Source organism: Coccinella septempunctata, chromosome 5 (assembly GCF_907165205.1).
Source record: "Coccinella septempunctata chromosome 5, icCocSept1.1, whole genome shotgun sequence".
NCBI classification, from domain to species: Eukaryota; Metazoa; Arthropoda; class Insecta; order Coleoptera; family Coccinellidae; genus Coccinella; species Coccinella septempunctata.
In genome coordinates this window covers 394,446-418,767 of record NC_058193.1, presented here as the reverse complement: position 1 = coordinate 418,767, position 24,322 = coordinate 394,446, and the positions used below count along the sequence as shown (strand labels likewise).

The following is a 24,322-nucleotide window of genomic DNA, read 5'->3' as shown; positions in this document are numbered from 1 at the left end:
AATGGTTCTCGCTTCTAGCTAAATAAGGCGGCAAAAAAATAAAGAAGAAAGTCTTATCCATCATACAAAAGCTGATCAGGCCTATCAAACTCTCGCAGAAGACTCGAAAAATAGCAGTTTTGTAACTCTATGTATTGATTTGCAGCAAGTTTCATTCACCCCTCAATTCACATTTGGACATTTTCTGTCAACGTCAGTATTCCTCCTTCAATTTATGTATATGTTACGGCTAAAGATAGGTGTGAGCATAAACTTAAGATTAGCCGGCTAAACTTAGGTTTATACGAGGATGGATTGATAAGTACCCGTGTTTGGCAACAGAGGGAACTGTAGGTAAAAAATCTGTATACTATCTTTTAGTACCATCCTTCAAACGACATCTGTCAAAATTTCGCACCAATTCATCGATTGGTTTTGATTTACCGACATTTCATAGTAAACAACTTCGTGATATTTTGAAAAATGGAAAAAGAGCAACATCGTTCAGTGATTCGATTCCTTCATTTGGAAGGGAAAGCGTACGAGGAAATCAAAGATCGGTTGGTAGCTGATTACGAGGACCATGCACCTTCGATGACGACCATCAGATATTGGTTCAATGAATTCAAACGGGGCCGAACATCAGTGTTCGACGAGGGCCGCTCAGGACGTCCGAAAGAGGTGACTACGGAGGATATGGTCATTAAAATCCATGATATCGTGTTGGCCGATCGCCGAGTGAAGATAAAAAAGATTGCTGAGATGGTAGACATGCCATACGAACGCGTGCACAATATTTTACATCAACATTTGAAGATGAAAAAGCTATCGACAAGATGGGTTCCCCGTTTGCTGACAGTGGATCAAAAACGAAATCGTGTGACAACTTCGAAGGAATGTCTGCACCTATTCAAGGCAAATACAAACCAGTTTCTGCGGCGATTCGTAACCGTTGACGAAACCTGGATCCACCACTATACACCAGAAACTAAGGAACAGTCGAAGCAGTGGACTTCTCCAGGCGAACGTGCTCCGAAAAAGGCGAAGGCGGTGCCATCGGCCGGAAAGGTTATGGACACTGTTTTTTGGTATTCCCAAGGAATAATCCTCATTGACTACTTGGAAAATGGTAAGACAATAACAGGGCAATACAACAGTGAATTATTGGATCGATTTGACGCCGCATTCAAGGAAAAACGCACCCTTCCGTACCGGAAAAAATTGCTCTTCCACCACGACAACGCACCAGCTCATTCATCAGCAGTCGCCACAGAAAAATTGGTCGAATTGGGCTACGAATTGCTACCTCACCCACCATATTTACCCGATCTAGTACCGTGTGACTTCATATCATATTTTTTACAAGGCATCAAAAAGTTGGAATATCGCTGGGCTAAGTGTATCCAGCTAAAAGGAGACTATGTTAAGAAATAAATATGAAAAATTTCAAAAAATTGAGTTTTCTTTCCAAACACGGGTACTTATCAATCCAGCCTCGTATTCGAGGATCGGCTAAAGTTCGATAAAATATTCATATGCGTCAGGGCATTTTATGTTTAGCCGGCTAATGTGCACATTACCCAAAACGGAACGGCTAAAAATGTATTCGATGGACACGCGGAGAGGTGATGTCTCATGAATGGTCGGATGGGAGGGGACGAACGCACACGGCCACTTTTTTGTTTAAATTTTTAGAATTGAAATATGCAAAAGAGCATCGAATGTATTAGGGCTGTATTACATAACGCCCATGGGTTTTCAATTTAAAATTTAACGAGTTATTTTCATCTGTTTAGGAGATTAATGCTCTTCAAACCGAGCCTAATTTGTGAAAAATCATAATATGACCTCACAAGAAATTGAGATATTAGACATAGAAAATTTTTTCTGTAAACAAAAGTATATTTTCCCTACCATTCAATAATTGGTTTTATGGAAAAGTTACGAAATAGGAACTATAGTTTCTAACGTTGCAATTTCTTTCCAACCAATTCTTTCGCAAAAAAAGAACAAAAAAAAAACTATGAACATGTACATAGTTGAAAACACTTTCTCTAGCTGATTTTGTTAAAAATTTCTTCACGAGTCATTGAACATACGGGTTCCAAAATATGGCCTGTCGCCACCCTTGATGAATCGTCCCGGGGGATACAAGAGCATTCATCGTAAAGCTCATCAGCCAAATCAAAGATTGAAGAGTTAACTCTATAATCTTTGAGCCAAATAGTCCGGTTAACTACAAACAAGATTGGGTACTTCTACTTATATTTTTCTAGAATTTAACCTTTGGTATTTTGATGAAGAAGTTCGCGGCATCATTCTTGTCTTCATTATCTCCTTCTGCTCATTCAATTTCCCTCAAATTATGAATAATAACAAGATGAAAAATAATCATTAACACTACAGTTTTCCCTCACACTCAAAATAGCTTGTCATGAATTTTGTCATCAAGCGTTTAGATTTTTTGATTAGTCAATAAGAATTCGTTGAGACACAGTTGAAACTAATATATGTTCATTCTCCAATTTCTCAACTGCTTAACATAATGCTTTTCTGCTATTAAAATATGTGAAATTTATACAAAAATGTATTGTAATGCATTGCATTAATAGTTTGATTATACTCGTATTACTATTTCTTTACATTCTTTTAATTGCCGAAAATTTTCGCCGCTCAAGCCTTCTACATTTTTAGCCGATGGGATGTGGTTACACTTAAGTTGAGCCGGCTGAAGATAGAAGAAACTAGCCAATACCCGAAGCTAAACCTAAGTTTAGCCGGCTAATCTTAAGTTTATGTTCACACCTATCTTTAGCTGTAACATATATACAATATGCCCCAAGATCAGGCCAATATGTTTTTATGGTATGTCATCTCATCTAGACATATAAGCCTTTAGCTAAAGGAGAAGAAAAAAAATTAACTGTTTGGTCTGACCGCTGTACCGGTCAGAATAATAACTGGAATACTATCAAGGTTTGTCGTTTCTTGATATCACTAGTTCCCCCTGATTGGATATCCGTGCTAATAAGGGCAAACCTTTTAAGACATTCGAAATGAAACAGGACGATTTCAAGGACATCGACGTGATTGTGCCAAGAAAAATTAAAACTAACATGAAAATTACACAGTACGTCCGGTTGAAGATCAGTGCAGATGACCCAGTAACGGTGTATAGCAGATGAGATTCTCATAATATATTCAAACCCTGGCAATCATTTCGTGTTTTTTGCGGAGATGAAAATAATTTTCGTTATCACGATTTACAATTGATACTGGTACTGAATTTTTACCAATTTCGTAAGAAAAGAAAAAATATCTTTCAGATATTATGCAGTATTTGATAAACCCCTTTCATGGCGAGTTTTATAGAAATCTTCCAAGTGTATAATTATCGATCTACTCGTTTAATATTTTCAATTTATGTTCTTTATATTGAACTTTTTTTTATTCCTGTATTATTTATTTTTCTGTGTTTTCAAAATGAATCAGCATCAAAGTTCAATTGAAGTATTATAGCTCATTCCATAGTTGTATCATTGAAAGTTCATTTTTCAATGTAGAGCAGAAACACCAAAAAAAGTGGTATCTGCTAGAAAAAGCTACGAAGTTAATGAATCTGGGTGCTATGAGTACTGTCAAGTTTTCGGTTTCTCGGCACTCCCCAATTTAGCACAAGTTCCTCGAGCTGAAAAACTTGACAGAGCATGCCCAACTTCAAGATTTTTTTGAAGGACCTATAATTTACATTGTAAATGATTCTCCTCCTCACATATTGAGGGAAAATTATTCGAGATGACCTTCTTGAAAAATTCTTGTGTGAAATTTGAACAATTCCAACCTTCAGGCAGAGTACAACTCGAATAAAAAAAAATTATTTTAGTTCTACTCTTCTTCAGGGATTCTTAATTCGGAGTAAAGTAACGAATAGGAACTGCGATTTATAATCATCTGAGGAAACCTCTACAAGCCCAACATCATCTAGCTTATACGTGGCCAAATGGCCCTTGAAGGTATGAAGTATTAACATATTTGCCCAACAATAAATGGCAAGATTGCCATTTTTCACAGACCAGGGCTAAAAAGATTTCAAATTTTTTAAAGATTTATTGATTCGGCCTTCAAATCCTTCTTCATTTGTTTGTGCTTTATATTTGCTTCGCCTCTCAAATTTCATTTAGAAAATTACTTTAAGAAATACTTCATTCCATTTTGTAAAACCTTTTTTTGACTACGGATCCTTTGATTTTTCTGAAAAGGTTTTTTTTCTACAAGCGTGCGCGTTCAACCTTTTTCCCGCACGCATTTCAAGTTGCAAAGAGACACTTTTCCAAAACGTGCGGGAAAAACGCCTGCTATTTCTTTCCCGCACGCATTTGCGTGCGGGAATGGATTAGCAGGGGTTTTTCCCGCACGCAAATCTTATAGAATAAATTAAATTCTATCATGTCTCTATGCACCGAACGTCAACGATGAGTAACCCATGGTAACGACATACAGAATTACGTCTGTCATTTTATTTGAATTAATCAAATGAGATATGATCTGTATCGTGCAATTGATATATTTATATATTTCAAGCGCTTGTAGAAAAAATATTGTTCCTAACTCTTGCGGAAAGTGTCTTGCCCGCACTCAACTGCTTACCCGAACTCTGCTTCGCATCGTTCGGGCAACGGCAGTTTCGTGCGGGCAAGTATCACTTTCCGCACTTGATAGGAAAATAACTATTTTTTGCTCTACTGCGGTTTTACCTACTTTCTCGCACTTATTTTTCCTTCGACGTCCATTTCTCTGGACTAGTGCGGGAAAGCTAAATTCTCCCGGTAATTGGGGGGAAGTGATTTTTTTTCAGTCGGCAGAGGGCGTCTAGATTTTTGGATTCGCCAATAGTCTGAAAATATGATTGTGTGTGAAATGAAACCTTTTTTTCTTCTTGAACGAAAGGTAATACATTTAAAATTTTCTTACTCCTCTTGATAATGGGTTCGAAACATATCTCATTAACTTTTCTAACTCTTCATGATCAGTGTCTCACAAAATATTTCTTTATAACGAAAAAGATAATTGATTTTGTACGGCAGTCGCTTGCGGGAAAGTCATCTTCCGCACTTGTTAGGAGAATAACTATAGGCTGTACATATATATATTTATCTCAATCAATCGATTTGAATTTCCTGTGAATAAAATTCAGTTACATATATGTTGTTTCCATATGTTAAATTAATAACGGCTGATGTATATAAATAATTTTTATGATAACTTTGAGGTGAAAAGACATATATGAGAAATTTTAGGCGCGGTGTATAATATTGGGGGGCAGTTTTGCGCATGGTTCAGAAGTTTTTCCATCATTACAAACTCCAGTAGAAAAAGTGCAATTTGTTTCAGTGAATTTAACTCATTATTAAAATTATGTTGTTATCAAAAGTTGGATGACTGTCGGAATATAAAAAACGACATTGAGTATCAGGCGAATTCAATCGGGAAATACGATTCTACTTCTTATTGTAAGTTCTCCAAACAACTTTGTTCAAATTTGAAAGCCCATTTGATATCTGAAGTAGGGAAAATGATGGATATAAAAATGCGCAATTTTTCGAAAAGTTCCTTAAAGCATATATACCTTTTGTTTCCTTATGAAGTGGTATTTTATCAACGAATAAAGAACGTTTTAGTAATGAGCCTGTCGAAAGATGGTTGGTTAGGAATAGTGAAGAATATTCTAGCAAAAAAAATTTTGCGCCAAAGATTCCCACATTAGGAAACTGACAAAGCATGTTCTTTTTGTTTTGAAAGAATTTACTCAGGATATTCATAGGGAACGATGTTTTAAGGTTCAGCCTAAGGATAAAACCGACAAAAGGCTTGCATACCAACAAATTTGGGATAAAAAAGTTGAAGAACCTCATAACTATTTTCTACGGACATCATACTGAAACTCGCGCTAAAATCCCAATCTTTATCCAACAGAGGTGTTGATGCTGATTTGTGCACAAGGAAATTTAAATTTCACTACTTGTTGGATACAGTGTGATAGATGCGATGGTTGGGAGGAATAGAAATTTCTCACAGTGATTTATTATTCTGTAAATTTTGTGAAGCTAGCAAATATTAGGATAAGGATGTCCAAAAATTGTTGCCAGAAATCTTAAACAACAGCCTGTACGCTATGTAGAAATTATTTCGAAAAAAATTATAGGAAAACGAAAACTGAATTAATACAAATAGAGATCATGAAAAAAGCTCAAAGAGACTCATCTAAGTGCTTTGAGGAAAGACAAATTCGGGTTACAGCTTCTAATTTCGGAACAATATGCCTACAATAGCAAATCGGAGAAAACTTTATTTAGTATTTGTAATAATGAGACCAGTAAATAATAAATCTGTAGCCATAACACATTGTATTGAATATGAAGGAGAGGCAATTGCACTGTATGAAAAGCAAACTAATTCACTGTGTTCATCGGCTGGCTTGCATGTTCATCATACCTATCAATCCATTGGAGGATCGCCAGAAGGTGTAGTTGCTGATGACGGTATAGTGGAAGTTAAATGTCCATACACCTGTCGAAATTTAAATATTGCGTCCAAAAGAGGTTTAATAAAATTTTGAAGAAAACATCGGGAAATCTGTCAAAGACGCATAATTATTATTATTATCAAATCCAGGGTCTTCTTGAAATTATAGATAGGGATTGGTGCGATTTCGTTATTTTCACTTTTCACGGGATTAAAGTAGAAAGAATTTATAGGGATAAACTTTGCTGGAGAAAAATGCTACCTAAAATTGAAAATTTCTTCAGTTTTGTCCTGCTGCCAATCCTTGCTGGTGCCGTGACTGAGCTAACAAATCTTACATGGAAATCGGGAGGTCAATTACAAATTTTACCTAACGGATTAGTTTCGAATGCCTCTTATTATAAAGATATCGGAAGTAGATAGCACATAGCATTTTTCTCTTCTTTCGCTTGCGATCTCACCGAAAAAACTTCTTGTGATTTTAAAATTTTGTCGAGTAATGATTGGTTAACTAATTTTATAGTAGACATTTTGTTTGAATATTTTCAAAGGTCGAATAAATTTATATCAGATTAAAGGTTGCATGTTTGCAACAAGATTTTTTTTATATGCTGAAGGGGAAGCAGATCCTTCAATAAAGTCATTTAATATTCAAGATGATGTCTTAGTTTTCCTATTATTCAAAATTACTCCTACAAGAGAGATACTCCTCAGTTATCACTGTACATAGATTGTAGGAGGAATCATATATTTGATAAATTATTTTCCTACTAGCGTTTCGAAAGTATTACTTTCCGAAAGCACGTTTGGGAAGTAATACTTTTCCAAAGTCATGCAGAATAAAGCCCTGCCTCAATGAATAGCAGGGCTTTTTTTCCGCGCGCACCAATCAAAAAATTTTGGCATGTTTCTATGCGCCAATCATAAAATTCAAACGTTTCTCTATGCGGCTGAGCGCACAAAAATGTAAGTTCTTATAACGTCAGTTTCAAGCTTAGAACATAGATATGTTCTAAGGTTCCAAGACGATGAGTCTACCGGGAAATAAAAAATAAAATTGTTTCATTCACGCTAGTAGGAAAAATATTGTTCCTTACTCAAGTAGTTACCACAAATGTTCTCATACTGAAGGAAATGCCAAAATATGGAGATTTCACAACCGCTGATCAACCCAACGAAGATGATTGCATTAATTGCTCCCCAACTTCCGCTGTCCCCAAAGAATATGATGATGAAAATCCCGAGCCCAGAAAAATGTTAAAGCATGACATGACACCAAATGAAATAAGAATTCCAGAAAAAATTGTTAATCTATCAGGTATCGGTGATAATCCGCAAATTTTATCTACGAATGCTCAGAAATAGCGAACAAATGTGTTTAGATATGCCCAGAGAAAAAAAATCTTTGTTCATATATGGAGGGATGCTTTAAAATAAAACCTGAATTATGGGAATTTTTATTTCCAATGGGAAAATTGAATAAGAAGCGTTATCCATATTACATTAAAAACCGGATAAAAAAATATATCAACGAGGTTTGTTGTATTATTTTTAAATATGTAAAACTTTCCAAAAGAAGGAACGCTTATATAATTAATGCTCAGTGCAAACAAAATAATTATGGATACAAGCGGTTCCAAATATTCATATTCCTTGCAACGAGAATGGTGTCAGTTTATAGCTCTTCGCGAGATTATTGTCACAGAAGGTATTTAACCAGTTCTGTCAGAGGATATGAGAGGGATGTGATAATGCACATCCACAAAGTTTCGAATGCAGAAGCCTTGCAACGCGCGAGTTGTACAACAATTGAGACTCAAGTAACGAGAGCCCGACTCAGATGGAGCGGCCACATTCTGAGGATGCAAGACACAAGACTCCCCAAAATAGCTCTATATGGAGAATTCACTGAGGGAGCCAGGAAACCAGAGGGCCAGTATAAGCGGTTTAAGGATATACTGCATCAATCCCTAAAATCAGTTAATGCCAATCATGACTGGGAACAACTGGCGTTAGACAGGTCACAGTGGAGGTCTTCGGTCCAAAGTTATAATGGAAATTTGAGAAGGATACAGCGCCGGCCAGATCTGGTCGGTGGCTATCCATGCCCTGAGTGTGGAAGGATCTGCAGGTCACGGTTGGGTCTCTTACAGGAGGGCACACAGTCGCAACTAGCCCTAAGAAAAGTCCGTTCGCATTTTTTTTTCTTCTTTTTGTAGATTTATTCCCGGTAACGAGATACAGCAATGAATGAATGAATGAATAAGGTCAGAGGCTGTTTCTCATTTAGATCGGTCTAAGAATGATTTGATGGATTTATTATAAATGCAGTCATATCATCCTGATTACATAAAACAGGTGTCCCTTCCTTTCTCGGTACTTTTGTACAGTATAGGTCGCACTTCAATGCAAGATTTTTGAAAAAATGTTGCATCTGAAGGCAATTTTTCAAATTGTGAAATGCTAAATGATTCATCATTCAATCCACCTGAAACCACAAATGAAGGTGATTATTCGGTCCAAAAGTGCGAAGATTTCTTAAAAAAGGGCATAGCCGGATAAATATGGGAAATCTGCCCCCATGGCTTTTTTGACTAACACTTAGGGGATCGATTCGGCATCAAATGAAAATAATTCACACCAATTTTTAGCCCTTTAATTCGAACGACGTTCGAGATTTTCAAAAAAACCTGTTTTTTTTATTTTAATTTTATTTTCATACTGAAATTCGGAGTTAATCAATGGTGATTTTTTTTTTTATTCTTAGTAGTCTAAAACATACAAAAATTGTATGATCATGGTTTTTCAACGAGAAGTCGATTTTTAACGAAGGAAAGAAAATTAAAATCTTGTTTTTTTTAGGGTTTTTTAAATATGTCAATTACCAAAATTAGTCAGAACATGTATTTTACACCCCTCGATACTCAGGAATTTTTTCACATTCTTTGAAGTGGTGGAACAATGTCAAAAAAATTAAAAACTTATTTTTTTCCTGAAATCCGTCGATTTAACGCACTTTAATTTTTTTTTGCTTGAAAAAATACGTAGAAAATTTCTTTTTTACCAAAAATATATCTTTTCAAAAGATAAACATAATAAATCAGGAACATAAAGTATGTAAAAAGGCTATAAATAATTCAAAACACATTTGGAGGTGACTTTTATATTTTTCCAGACAACCGGGAATAATTTTGAATTAGGATACAACAAAAATAAAAATTTTCATAGAAACTATAACTTGATTAGTTTTCATCACTGTCTTCATTCACTACGACACTAACTTTCTCATCGATAAACAGACGGCTAAGTATCTCAGCAGGTTTTACAATTTTAGCTAAATATCGAGCGTAAGATGAATAATAAATAATAGCAATGTGTGAGCAGCATCCCACAGTACGTCTTTTTTTTGCTTAAAATATACGTACAAAACTTTTCTTTGCTCTGAAACGACTATGCATTTCAAAATTAGCGCCAACTTGGTGCTTTGGAACGCCATCTACCGGGATTTCCGGAATCTATCGATCATATCTGTCAAGGTTTTGTTTGTTCAGGTAATCTCAAAATAAAGTATTCTTTATGATTAATTCATTGTATGTATTCGATAACAGTTGTTAATCAATTCAGGGCTTTTATATTGAAACTATATTTAAGTTTCACGATCGAACAATATTGGAGTATCATTGTTGATGTTAATGCATCTCTTTTCATTTTAAAAGATATATGTTTTATTATAACATAGCGTATCAGTTGTTTACATTTATTCAAGTGAGTAAAGCTTTACATTTTATTTGTTTATATGTTTTCGAATTTGTAACCTATAATTTAAACTTTATTTCAGAATAGATTATGGGAAAAAATGTGTTAATTGTAATGTATACTTACGTAAAATATCTGGCTTTAAAAAAATTATGGCGACAGTTGATGAGGCTAATAATGCGACATAAAAAATTGGAAAGCGTGTCTTTATGAATGATACCTTTTGTAATAAGTGTCGAGTTATTTTAACAAGACCACCAAAAAAGACTCAAGATTTATCTGCAGATCCAGTGAGTGTCGAAAGTCAGCATTTTTTCTCAATCATCATCCACAACCGTTTCGTCTGTATCATCATCTGAAGATCCTTCATATGTTATTCAAGAAAAAAATGGAGGAAGAGTTAGAATTTGTAGAGTTGGGTTTTCCTCGAATCATATCGACACACAAATACTGTTGCCTTTGTGGATCATCAACAAATATCACGATAGTTCCGTTTGAAGCACGTGAGCTTCAAAAGACGACTCTTTATTCACCAAGGGAATCGGTGTTGTAAAGATCATATTAGTGAAAAACGGTTTTATAATGAAGATATTAACACTTTCCGAATCCATTCTAATACCAGTGTATTCGAAGTAAATGATTTGGAAAAATTACTTGGGCAGCTAGCTATTGGTACTAATTCGTCCATAATTGATAAAATTGGAGATCACTCGTTTTCAGAATAACAGTTAGAGGTATTTACGGGTCTAAGCTGGGATGAATTGATAAAACTTAGTGAAATGTTAACGTCAATGAGAAAATCAGTCAATCGTAATGTCATTCAAGCGCTTTTATTCAAAATACGTACTGGAAATTCGAACGCAGTGATATCTTTTATCTTTTATACCGTTTTTGGCTTAGAGAACAAATGGTGTCAGACTATTGTGATGAAGTAATATCTTCATTTGAAAAAGATGTTTTGCCTCACTGTTTTGGTATCCATGCTATCAGCCGGGAGATATTACTCGCCAATACTTCAAATACTGCTAAAAAGTTGTATCAAGTAAGAGATGACCAGTTGATATTCATTTGCGATGGTACATATATTCGTCATCAAAAAAGTACAAATAATGAATATCAGAGGAAATCATATTCTGGTCAAAAGAAAGTCCCTCTGTGCAAACCATTCACGATATGCACTACGAATGGTTTCGTTATAGACATGCTTGGGCCATACACACTACACAGCTAATATGAACGATGCTGAAATAATGAAAGTCATTTTAAATGACCCAAATGGTCTGATTAAGTTGCTGAAAAAAGATGACATCATTGTAGTTGATCGTGGCTTTCGGGATGTAATAGCACATTTAGAAGAATCAGGCTTCAAAGTGCTAATGCCTGCCTTTAAAGGAAAACGTAATCAACTGACCACAAATGAATCAAATGAATCACGTTTCGTTACTAAAGTCCGTTGGGTTGTTGAAGCAGTTCATTGCATAATCAAACAAAAGTATAGGCTTTTAGATCATAAATTGGACAACAAATTGCTTCCAAAGACGAGTGTTTTTTGCAGAATCGCTTGTTTTTTGAACAATGAATTTGGTACGAGACTTGATTCTGATCTCGACCTTTCTGAAAAAATTATTGCTGCCATGAACTCAAAAAAAGACCATGATAATACCTTAGCATCGGAGGTAGAAACGAATCGTTGGGCAAGAAGAAAAGTTCCATTTGCAACAATAACTTCAGATTTATTAACTGATTTTCCTGAATTAACTGAACATGAACTCAAAATTCTTCTTACTGGATCACATCAAATGTGGCAAGCGGTGTCTTTCTAGCTGAAATGATGGATGAAAACGGAATGCTGAAGCTTCATTACTTACTGATCACTCCTAATATTATAAAATTTGAAGTCAGATCTCGACACATTAATTCAAAAACATATCGTTGTTTTATTGAATATCAGCCAGACAAGAATGATATCTCTGGAATAACTCGTTATTGTTGTGACTTGCAAATGGTAGACGTACTGTTGGATGCTGCTCACACATTGCTGCTATTATTTATTATTTATCTTACGCTCGATATTTAGCTAAAATTGTAAAACCTGCTGAGATACTTCTGTCGTCTGTTTATCGATGAGAAAGTTAGTGTCGTAGTGAATGAAGACAGTGATGAAGACTAATCAAGTTATTGTTTCTATGAAAATTTTTATTTTTGTTGTATCCTAATTCAAAATTATTCCCGGTTGTCTGGAAAAATATAAAAGTCACCTCCAAATGTGTTTTGAATTATTTATAGCCTTTTTACATACTTTATGTTCCTGATTTATTATGTTTATCTTTTGAAAAGATATATTTTTGGTAAATAAGAAATTTTTTACGTATTTTTTCACGCAAAAAAAATTAAAGTGCGTTTAATCGACGGATTTCAGGAAAAAATGAGTTTTTAATTTTTTTGACCTTGTTCCACCACTTCAAAAAATCGGAAAAAATTCCTGAGTGTCGAGGAGTGTAAAATACATGTTCTGACAAATTTTGGTAATTGACATATTTAAAAAACCCTAAAAAAAAACATGATTTTAATTTTCCTACCTTCGTTTAAAATCGACTTTTCGTTGAAAAACCATGATCATACGATTTTTGTATGTTTTAGACTTCTAAGAATAAGGAAAAAAAACCACCATTGATTAACTCCGAATTTCAGTATAAAAATAAAATTAAAATCAAAAAATAGGGTTTTTTGAAAATCTCGAACGTCGTTCGAATTAAAGGGCTAAAAATTGGTGTGAATTATTTTCATTTGATGCCGAATCGATCCCCTAAGTGTTAGTCAAAAAAGCCATGGGGGCAGATTTCCGATATTTATCCGGCTATGCCCTTTGCAGTTGACGGCGGAAGAAAGGAGGCAGTTGAGTCTTAACACCATATCACAGCATCAAAGCCGTTAATGGCGTCAAGCGCCAAGATAAGAAAAGGAGAGTTACTAGCTCCTATTTCGGCCGTATTTGTAAAATCAGGAATATTACCTCATTTAAAGGTATAATTGAAAATATTTTGAGCAATAGAGAACTCCAAAGTCCGGCCGTCGCTCATGGTCATAAATTCGAAGATGTCGCGAGAAATTTGTATTTGAAAGAAACTGGCACATAAGTTCCAAAATCAGGAATATTGATTGACCCCAAATACTCACTTCTTGCTGCTTCCACTGATGGTCTAGTCGAAGAAGATGGTGTTTTAGAAATAAAGTGTCCCTTTTCCGCTAGCGATGCAGATCCATTCCAATTTAAATTCGATTTTTTAAATGAGGAACAGAATCAAATATCGATAACCCACCAATATCATTATCAAATACAAGGCATCATGGAAATGGCTGATAGTAATTGGTGTGATTTAGTAATATACACCCATAAAAAAATTAAAATTGTGCGTTTAATCCGGTCAGACGTTTTCTGGAATGACATGCTAAAAAAGCTGGACTATTTCTATAATTTCTATTTTCTTCCTAGTATAATATCCCCTTCTAGTACGCTTTTAGGTATTTCGGAACGAAAATGGAAATTATCGAAAAAAAATTGATTTATTGCCTAATGGATTAGTTGATGACATTTAATATTATATTCCACTCGAAAATAATCCAAGCTACGCTTTCCCAGACGTCGCAGTAAATGAAATTTCGATTGAGGATTTTCAGACACTCTCTGCAAAACAATGTTTGAGTAGCTTTGTTATCGATTATTGTCTACACCTGATCAACAATGATACTTATCAAATATTCTCATTGGAAAAATCGTCAATAATCATCAAAAACAAAATCTCTAATTGTTCTAGTATTGTTAGTTTATAAAAATTATAACCTTTATGTAATATCTTCAAGTTATCAAATTCCATGTTATGTTTACATTCATTTATATGGCATCCTAATGCTGACTAGGGGTGATTTCTACTGTGTTCGTCGAAACGTTTTTTCATATTACGGGTCATGCCGATGTAAAAGGCAGGACAACTTGAACAATTTATATGATATACTCCACTTTCTTCCTCTTGTTTAGTTTCGGTTTTGTTGTTGACTAATAGGTTATCGATTGTTTTATGTCGTTTGTTTATCAATGTGTAGTCGTACTTCGTAACATTTCGTTGTATATTTTCGTGTAAGCCTTTATTGGCTTACCATCGATGAAAAGAGCCGCCTTCAATTTTTTGTTTCATAGAATTCTTAATGTTCCCTTATACCCCGAAAATTACAAAACAGAAATGAGTATAATATATCAACTAGGCACAAATAACCCATACACTGAAGAACACATCGACCAAGTGTACAACACAATAAAAAGAAAAATAATAATGAAGAAAATCTACCCCCATGTCACAAAAAGAAGACTCTATTTTACAATACCATATTATAAAGGCTTACACGAAAATATACAACGAAATGTTACGAAATACGATTTTTATAAACTAACAATACTACAACAAGAAGAGATTTTAAAAAACAGAGATAATCGACATTTATTAAACGAACTATCAGATTTCAACCTTAGAGAGGGCAGCCTCATAAAGATGATTACTTTCCCTAACATATCCCCTAACATAAGAAACGTGACAGATGACAGCTCGAACTAACTTACACTTTCATTTAAACTACGTATCAAATAATTGATTTCACCACATACCGACCAAAATAAATTCAACAAGAACATTTTTCCACAAAAAAAATCTAATGATATTTTATGAAAGAGACTACCTCATTGACGGTTAAAATTGCACATTCTTACTACAATACCTACATGAATTTACGTAATGAAATTTTGAGAAAACATATACTTTTCAGCTGGCCTGATGATGGTTTGACAACCGAAATCGATCGCCAAAGAGTATAACTTTAAAAAAAGTGTGTTTTTTGTTTTTATTTTATAATCCCTCTTTATACTCTTAACGCACTATGGAAGCTTTCATCACCAAAATTTTTACAGAACTTTGAATTCTCGAAGGTGAACGCGATTCTTCCAATAATACGAAATCTCCATTTCGTACTAATAAAACTGAATTTTCAGCAGAAAATATTAACTTTCATTGATCCACTTGGTAATGAGCCGAAAAATATAGATTTTTATGCAGGACAAATTTTTAACTTTATGGAATTGAAAGAGATGGACTGCCTCAATTGGAGGAAAGAAATCCTTGAACATGTAATTCAGAAAGATGTGTTCAATTGCGGGGTTTTTGTGATTCACTTCTTTTATAAATAGTAAAGAAGGAATGTTAAACTGATTCCATCAATAGAAATAAATACAGGAACGACTTGAAGTATTTATTGATCAAGAAAAGTTCAGCAGTGGATAAATGTTGTTTTTTCTGTGCATGTTAATGTAGCGAGGAACATTTCAGGTGTAGACTTTGTATGAGATCCACACACGAAAAATGTCTATTGACTTCTGCTGAAATAAATGCTGGTTATTCAAAAATGAAAAAACAAAATATGGCATTTGTGATCTATGTAGACTGTACTGAAGACACATTTCCATATGTACAGGGTATTCCACTTTTAAGGGGTATTTCCCTCACCTTTTGAGATAGCGGGGATCCAGGTTTTCGCAATCTCTTCAGGTGCTTCCCAAAAAATAAATAATTATATTCAAATATTTTCAAAAACTAGTTTAGAATTGAAATTTTGTCAATATTTTTCTGGAGCTGATTTAATTAGGTAGTCTATGTCTTATTTGTCTGGAACAAAATGCAGAAAGTAAAAAACTTCACGTGCTCTTTTCTGATTCTCAATATTTCTGCTGTTTTGGTGTTTCTAATTCAGAATATGAAAGAAATTTTGATTCACAACAATGGCGAATTACGAAAAGTATGATGTGATGATTTGTTCTATAAAATCGAATGGAATCCGAAAGAAATTGTGGAATTATGATACACAGGTAGCATGGAAAATATTTAATTCTAAGCTTGTTTTTGAAAATACCTAATGTACTACATTATTCATTCTAACCATTCCTATCGATGTACTTTTATCTATTATGTTTCAGAAAATAAAATAAAGGCGCTTAAACTGGAGTGTTGTACACACAGTACTCCTTCCTTCTTTTTGTTTTTGTATTATGTTTCATTTCAAATTGATATACTTCAAAGAATTTCTATAAGGTTTAACAAATGCGTATTGCGCAAAAAACGACCATTATACAGGGTCTTTCACGAGGAACCTCACCCATATTTATACGGGAAACTACTGAACGTATTTTCATGAAATTCAGCACTTATAAGTATTTCACCATGCTGATGTAATCTAAAATATTTTCAAGGCATGAGCACCTCCGGTTTTTCCGGAAATGACGTCAACTTCCGTTTTTCAAATTAGAACACCATTTTTTTATTGCAGAAATAGATTCCTTAGAAAATTTCAAGTTATTTTGATGTAACATTTTTCAGTTTTGGTTGGAAAATTCTCTCTGAGCGGGAAAATTCGAAAAAAAAATCGAAAATAGAGCTCCGCTGAAACAAGAATAACTTCGAGGTTTTTGGATGGAAAATTTTCATTTTTGGGATTTTTCAAGATGTAAGATTGATGTATCCACTTTAAAAATCGAAATCGCGATTCATGATACAGGGGGTGAAAAAATCGCTTTCAAAGTTAGGGATGACAAAATCGTGAAAAATCAATTTTTTCGAATTAGAACCTCATTTTTTTATGGCAGATATTGAATGTATGTTAAAAAATGATGTGAGTGTATGCATCACACCCTTGCCCTAAAGTGGATATAATCTGAGTTATTCACAAAAAACTGTTTTTCGTCTTGAATTTTCAGCTATTTCTTTTCCCTTCACGCCAAAAAGATGAAATTTTCAGGAACTGTTACTTAAACCATGTTTTAGATTTTACTACCCTAATATGAAAGAGAAAAAAGTTACAGGTTGTTCCTAAATAGATGGCGAATTTTGATTCGAATTTGTATCGGAAACCTCTTTATTTCAACTAATCGGCCATCGGTTTTCTCTCCAGTGATAAATAAATAATTCCTTATGAAACATATGCAAAAACTTACCATGTTTTACATTCTTTTTTTTAATGATAGATATCATTAATTACATCTGCCAAATTCCTCTTTATTCAGTAACATTTCGTGTTTACTATTAATTTGGTGATAATTCGTATTAAGTTATAAAATCGATCACTATGCCTAATTTTACCAATGAAGATTATTTAAATCTCATTCTACTTCATGGAGAATGTAATAAAGTTGTAGATAGAACGATTCGACTGTTCATTGAGAGGTTTCTTCTCTAGTTATAACTGCGAGAGTTTGCCATGGTTCTCCTAATAGTAACTTGAAGTCGGTTTCAAGAAGGGGTGAAAAATCTACAGCAGGGTTCAAATAACATTTCCTGAAAATTTCATCTTTTTGGCGTGAAGGGAAAAGAAATAGCTGAAAATTCAAGACGAAAAACAGTTTTTTGTGAATAACTCAGAAAATATCCATTTTAGGGCAAGGGTGTGATGCATACACTCACATCATTTTTTAACATACATTCAATATCTGCCATAAAAAAATGGGGTTCTAATTTGAAAAAATTGATTTTTCACGATTTTGTCATCCGTAACTTTGAAAGCGATTTTTTCACCCCCTGTATCATGAATCGCGATTTCGATTTTTAAAGTGGATACATCAATCTCACATCTTGAAAAATCCCAAAAATGAAAATTTTCCATCTAAAAACCTCGCAGTTATTCTTGTTTCAGCGGAGCTCTATTTTCGATTTTTTTTTCGAATTTTCCCGCTCACAGAGAATTTTCCAACCAAAACTGAATAATGTTACATCAAAATAACTTTAAATTTTTTAAGGAATCTATTTCTGCAATAAAAAAATGGTGTTCTAATTTGAAAAACGGAAGTTGACGTCATTTCCGGAAAAACCGGAGGTGCTCATGCCTTGAAAATATTTTAGATTTCATCAGCATCGTGAAATACTTATAAGTGCTGAATTTCATGGAAATAAGTTCAGTAGTTTCCCGTATAAATATGGGTGAGGTTCCTCGTGAAAGACCCTGTATAGTATATGTAGTTAGTGATGCCCACGAGACCAACGAGACGAGACTTAACTGTAGTCTCGTCTCGTCTCGCTGATAAGACACGAAGTCTCGTGGTCTCGTCGTTGATAACATTTTTTTAAAGCGAAAGATTTAAATCTAGTGATTTTAACGCATATTCTAGTTTATCTACCAGGTAATTCTCAATGATTTCTCTTTGGAAGTATAATTATAATATTATATGAAATTCATTTATTGATTGTTGTACTTGCTTCAAGACCTATAGAAGTAAATGAAGCAAAAACTTCCGTCTATAGTTCAGTATCAGAAATCGAATATCTAGTTATAATTCTTTTAAATCTGGTGAATGAATCGAGTGCTTCCCGGAGAAGATATTCGACCTCATTCGACACATTATGAAGTTGAATATCAAAATCGAATTTCGAATTATCTTAGAGAGAGAGAGAGAGAGAGAGAGAGAGAGAGGGGGGGAGAAAATAACTTTATTGAATGCTATTCAAAGAGCTAACGACCGAGGTCTTCCTGCCCATGTACAATTTATATTTTACAATATAATGATATGTGAATTGTATGTGAGTCTGTGCAATATAAAATGTCTAGGATATTAAAGTAGGCTAAGTAGGTATTGAAATATAGGTTGTTCTGGTAATTTTCTTTTGGGTCTTTCGAGGTGAGATATGCTATGTGATAGTGCTGCTTATTGGTTCTATTTTCGTTTTCTCATAAAGATATTCGTTGGCTGGGTTATATAGTGGATTGTTCGGATGTCTTATTTTGGTGATCTTTCTCAGACTAGTGCGTTCAGCCACTTCAATCATTTTGATCGCACTTTTATTGCATTGTCCCAAGATTTGGTGACCATATAGTGTGAAGGGGTTACAGTTCACTGCGACCTTAAGGTCTATTGTGCCCCCTAACAGAGCTGTTTTCATTGCGCCTTTGGTGACCATACTCTAGCAGAGGTCTGCAGATCATCTTATAAATTTTGCTGGCTGTCTCTGTGCTGATACCTTCATTTTTGTATGTCAGTTTTCTGAAATGGTCAGCTCTGTTGATAGTTGCTTGTTTAGTTGATTTAATATGCATTTTAAAATTCAATTTGTGATCAATTATCATTCCAAGATATCTGCAATTTGTGCTTCGTTTTAAAGTGGTGTTGTCCAAGGTTAGAGTCGGTGAGTTTTGGTTGCTTTCATGGTGAAAGAGCAAAAATTTTGATTTTTTTTGGGTTGAGTTTTATTCTCCATTTCCTTAACCATATAACCAAGGTGTTTTTCAATTGTTCCAATCTATTCATTGTTTCTTGTGTACTTTTACCATGAGCAATAAGTGTGGTGTCATCTGCAAACTGTAAAATATAACTGCTTTTGTTTGTAGGATGTTCTGGTAAGACAGCAATACAGGTTGTACAGAAATGGTGATAGAGGAGAGCCTTGTGGAAGTCCTTGTCTGGGGGTGAATTTGTTGGAAAGCGAGTTCTTGACTTTTACTTGAATGGACCTGTCTGTGAGGAATTCATTAATCAATCTTGTCAGATATATGGGACAACCCAAGTTATGTAGCTTATAAATCAGTCCAGCATGCCAAACACTGTCAAATGCTTCTTGAATATCCACAAATATTGCTGCAGTATGATTTCCCTCTTTTCTTTTACACTGTACATTCTGTGTAAGTATAATCAGTGGATGGATAATTGATGTTTTCTGTTTGAAACCGAATTGGAATTCTGGAATTTTGTGGTTTTAGTATCTTCATCATCCTGGATTTGATTATTTTCTCTAGGTTCTTTCCTATCACTGGAAGTAGGGTAATTGGTCTATAGTTTTCTAGCTTCTAGGTGTCAGCTTTTGATTTAGGAATTGTTATTAATATGCCTCTTTTCCAAATATTGTGAAAACCGGATTCTCGGATACTATAGTATCCGATAATAGTTGTAGATTCGTATTATTTCAAGGTGTATTGGTAGGTCCAGCCTTTTTAGAATACTTCTGGGAATATTGTCATGTCCTGGAGCAGTGTTTTTACCATGATTAAGGGCTTCAAAGTATTCATTCAATTGGTGTGATACCAGCTTCATTTCGCAAGGTAGGAGAAATGTTCTTGTACCAATTTTCAGTTAATTCCCTGTGATCAGCCTCAAATGACGGATCCTCACTTACACCAAAAACGTTCTGAAAGTGTGCTGAGAAGGCATCGGCGATTTCCTGATCTTTGGTAACAGGTTTTCCGTTTACTTCAATCGGTTCTGTGATGTTGTGGGAGTTATACTTTGACAGCTTTTTAATTGTTCTCCAGTACGTCCTTCCCTTCTGGTTTTCCATTTCTTTGCAAGCTTCCAAGTATTTATGGGATCGATAATTTCCTATGAGCTAGTGAATGTCTTTATTTAGCACATTAAATTTCCTTTTCAGGTTGGGGTCGCTGTTTCCACGGATTTCTCGATACAATTGTTTCTTTATCTTTATGAGCTTCAATATATATGGTGGAATTTTCTGGTTATGATATCCAACTGTGATTTTAGGTGTATGTGCTAGTATTGTCTCAGAGAGTTGTTTTGTGAACCATGCAACATAATCCAGGGTTATAGGTGTTTCTGGTTTTATAATTCCACACATTTTTGCGTTCACCGTCTTTATTATGCACGATGAGAAGTCATATTTAATTTCCATCGGGTATGGCATAGGTATAGAGTCTAGATCTAGGAAAAATTGTATTGCCAGGTGGTTAGATCCCAAGTCTGGAGTTAGTTTTCGATATTTTGTATGTTTTTTAATATGTTCTTGGTACATAAAAACCTATCTGGAGTACTATCTTGATTATTTTCCATCAGAAAGGTAGGTGGAGTCCATATTTCGACAAAGTCAGAGTTCTTGGTGAAGGTTTTCAGTTGTTTTTTTATTCGATTATTCATGTTGAAATCTCCTATTATTATGGAGTACTTGAATTGAGACGCCTTCACCAGCAAATTTTCTTCAATATAGTTACTCGTGTGATGCATATATACTAGAAATACATGTATTTTTTCGTTTTTAAACGGAATTGTAAAATGTAAAACTTCCTTCCAAGGGCTGTTGAGATGCGGTGGGTTTGATTTTCCTATTGAGATTTCCTTTGCAGCCTGAACCATGCTCCCTCCTCTTGTATTTTCATTTAAAATATTGCCATGTCTGATTATCATATCCCAGTTCCTATATTTCACATTTTGATTCACTTTTGTTTTTGTCTCTACCATCATCAAGCATTGGACGCCATTTTTTTCCACATAGTGCCTAAGTAATTCCTTTTTGTTGTTTAGGCTGTTGATATTGGCATACAAGCATGAACTTCTCTATCTAACAACCATGAACTTCTCTATCTAATTGGACCCCCTCCGAAGGCTCTGTATCCACTGTTTTAGGTTCCTGTTCCAGGTCAAACATTAGAATGTAGAGCCGGCTACCTACAAATGTTGGGACTGTACTTATTTGGTATAGATCAATGAACCGCTTTTGTAATTGCTGTCTATCAGTGTTTTTCGGCTTGTTGAGTTTACTGATGAAAGTTTCTATAATGTGGTCATGAATAGTAAAATTTGCGTGAATTCTGCTGTTCTTTGTTTTCTTTTTATCAATTTCTGCACTCTTTTTGTTTATCGATCGTATTTTAACGTCCGGGATTCCTTCAATAGGTTTTGTGGGCCGTTTGGGGCATTTTAAAGACCATGGTACATGTTCTGGTGAGCCACATGCAGTACATTTTGGTGGTAGGCTTGTCTTGCAGTCCTGGTCTATGTTCTTCATTACACTTGGTGCATTTAATGGGTGAAGTGCAATCTTCAGTTTTATGGGTGAATTGTGAACACCTATTGCATGGAATAGGTAGTGGATCTGGTGGATAGCTTGGGTTTGCCTTGTAATGTTTACATTTGTAGTATATACCCCCATTTATTAATCTTTCATAAGCATGAATATCACCGGTTATTATCCTAATGAATAATGATGGTTTGTTTGTTTTCCTCGAAATAATACGCTTGCAATAGCGATGAATAATGTTTAGTTGGTTCAGCAATTGACTTATTTCGGTATCATCTATTTCTGTCTCAACATAAGAAATTACAGCAGAATAGGACTCAGCTGTTTTACTTCGTCTTTCTTCCATTGTGTTCGTTGTGGTTTCTGTGTATGTCTCAATTTTTTTATTGGTTTTGAGATATTCCAATCCATTCAATAAGTTTGTTGTTATTCGATTTTATGAGAAATCCCTGTGTTGTTTGGATGATGATATCTTGATTATTAGGAAAGATAGAAGTCAAAACATCAGCGAGTTGCACTCTTGTTGTATTCGTTTTTGTTGCAACAAAATAAAGATTTTTATAAATCGGGCGGTGTGTGAGACCCTTTAAGCTAGTTCGTGTTTGTTTTGTGTTTATTTTGTCGATTTCCATATTTTCCGTGGATTTCTGTGTCGTAATTTTGTGTTTTGTTATCGACGGAAAGATTGGCTCCATATGTGTTAAATCGGCGTGCTGCGGTTCGGGAGACGGTTTATCATCTATTTTTTTGTTGCCTGATAATCTTGTTTTTGTCTTTTTCCGTTTTTTCCCACTTTCCACTGGTTGAAAATTCGAATCCTCGTCTGAATCATCGGTCGAAGCTTGCGATTTTTCGCTGACTTGAGACATTTCCGACGAGTAGAACGCTTCAAAATCTGACTCCTGCACGGTTAGTGTCGGACGCGAAATTTTGACGCTAATTCACTTCGCTACAAATCTCAAAACATACGTGTGTTCGTTATCGCGATTGAACACAGACTGAATTATCTTATATCTTTTCACACATTGAATTTTTATGGGTTCAGTTGTATTCGATTAATTCTAGTTTGAAACTCTTTGTTATTTACATAAATCGTATCACTCATATCGGTCAGGTTATAAAACTGTTTGAATGAATTGGGGAAATTTGAGGCAACTATTTGAATACATCAATGCCTGAAAGAAACAGTCTTTTAAAAATTCCGTATACAGGATGATTCGTAACTATTAGGATATATGGGTACCTAATAGCTTTTCAAGGCACAATTGGTCCTATTAATAGTTATGAATTCCCTTTTATATAATCTTTGAATGATAACTAAAAATGTTTGGCCCAAAATGAGAATAACAGACTGTACCTAGGAAATTGTCAACAAGTAGAAAATTGTCCCATCCATTCATGCCATAACCCATAGGGTAATATTATACCAATTTATTGAGGGCCGACAAAGGGTTTTGCTGCAAAACAGGCACCAGCTGCATCACTTTACGATCTATTCAGTTTTTCAGAGTAAAAGCAGAAATGAACGGAATATTTATGAAATATATCAAAGACCACCGTCTGGTGTTTTCCATACCCTGAAAGTTTTAACCAATAAGAGTGCGTTCGTCTTGGGAAGTTTATTGCAATGAAATGAAGAATTTCTGCTTTCCTTGTTCTGATAAAATTTTCCATAGAAACAATTTTTTTCGTGCTTTCGAAGACATGTATGGGGAAAAATAGTAAAATTCATGATATGACTTAAAAACTCGGCGAATTATTTTGTATAACTTGTAATAGGATATTCGGTCTCCCCTTACGCAAATATAAAAGCTCTTTGAATTTCACAAAAAATGCCGAATAAATATCTCACTATTTCAAATTAAAATTGAAAGGGCAATATTTTCGACCTGAACGAGCCTCGAACTCGAACGATTCTTAACAATACGGATTATTTCATTTTGGGGTAAATATAATTTATATTGAGCTCATTTTGTGCAAATGAAATGAACAACTTCTTCATAAGTGCAGCACAAAATTTAACAAAAGATATTCCGGCAATGAATGCGAGTAACAATATCAAAGAACAAGACAGATCTATACGCTTGGAAAAACTAACAGAAGATGAAGTACGAGATTTAATTAAATTGATGAAAAATAAATACTCAAGTGGTTTTGATGAAATATCCAACAATATTATAAAACAAACAGCAGAAGAAATAATTCCACCCTTGAAGTATATAATCAACAACTCTTTCACG

The 24,322-nt window shown here is 34.5% G+C and overlaps 1 protein-coding gene across 1 annotated transcript; it reads left to right on the top strand.

Annotated features, from left to right (window-relative positions):
• The first annotated feature begins 462 nt into the window (after window positions 1-462).
• Window positions 463-1,413, top strand: LOC123312974 (histone-lysine N-methyltransferase SETMAR-like). The gene has a single exon (XM_044897615.1). The coding sequence runs from the start codon at window positions 463-465 to the stop codon at window positions 1,411-1,413; it is 951 nt and encodes a 316-aa protein (XP_044753550.1).
• The last annotated feature ends 22,909 nt before the right edge of the window (window positions 1,414-24,322 follow it).

Coding starts and splice junctions, on each gene's coding strand:
- LOC123312974 (XM_044897615.1), top strand. CDS start 463: ATGGAAAAAGAGCAACATCGTTCAGTGATTCGATTCCTTCATTTGGAA.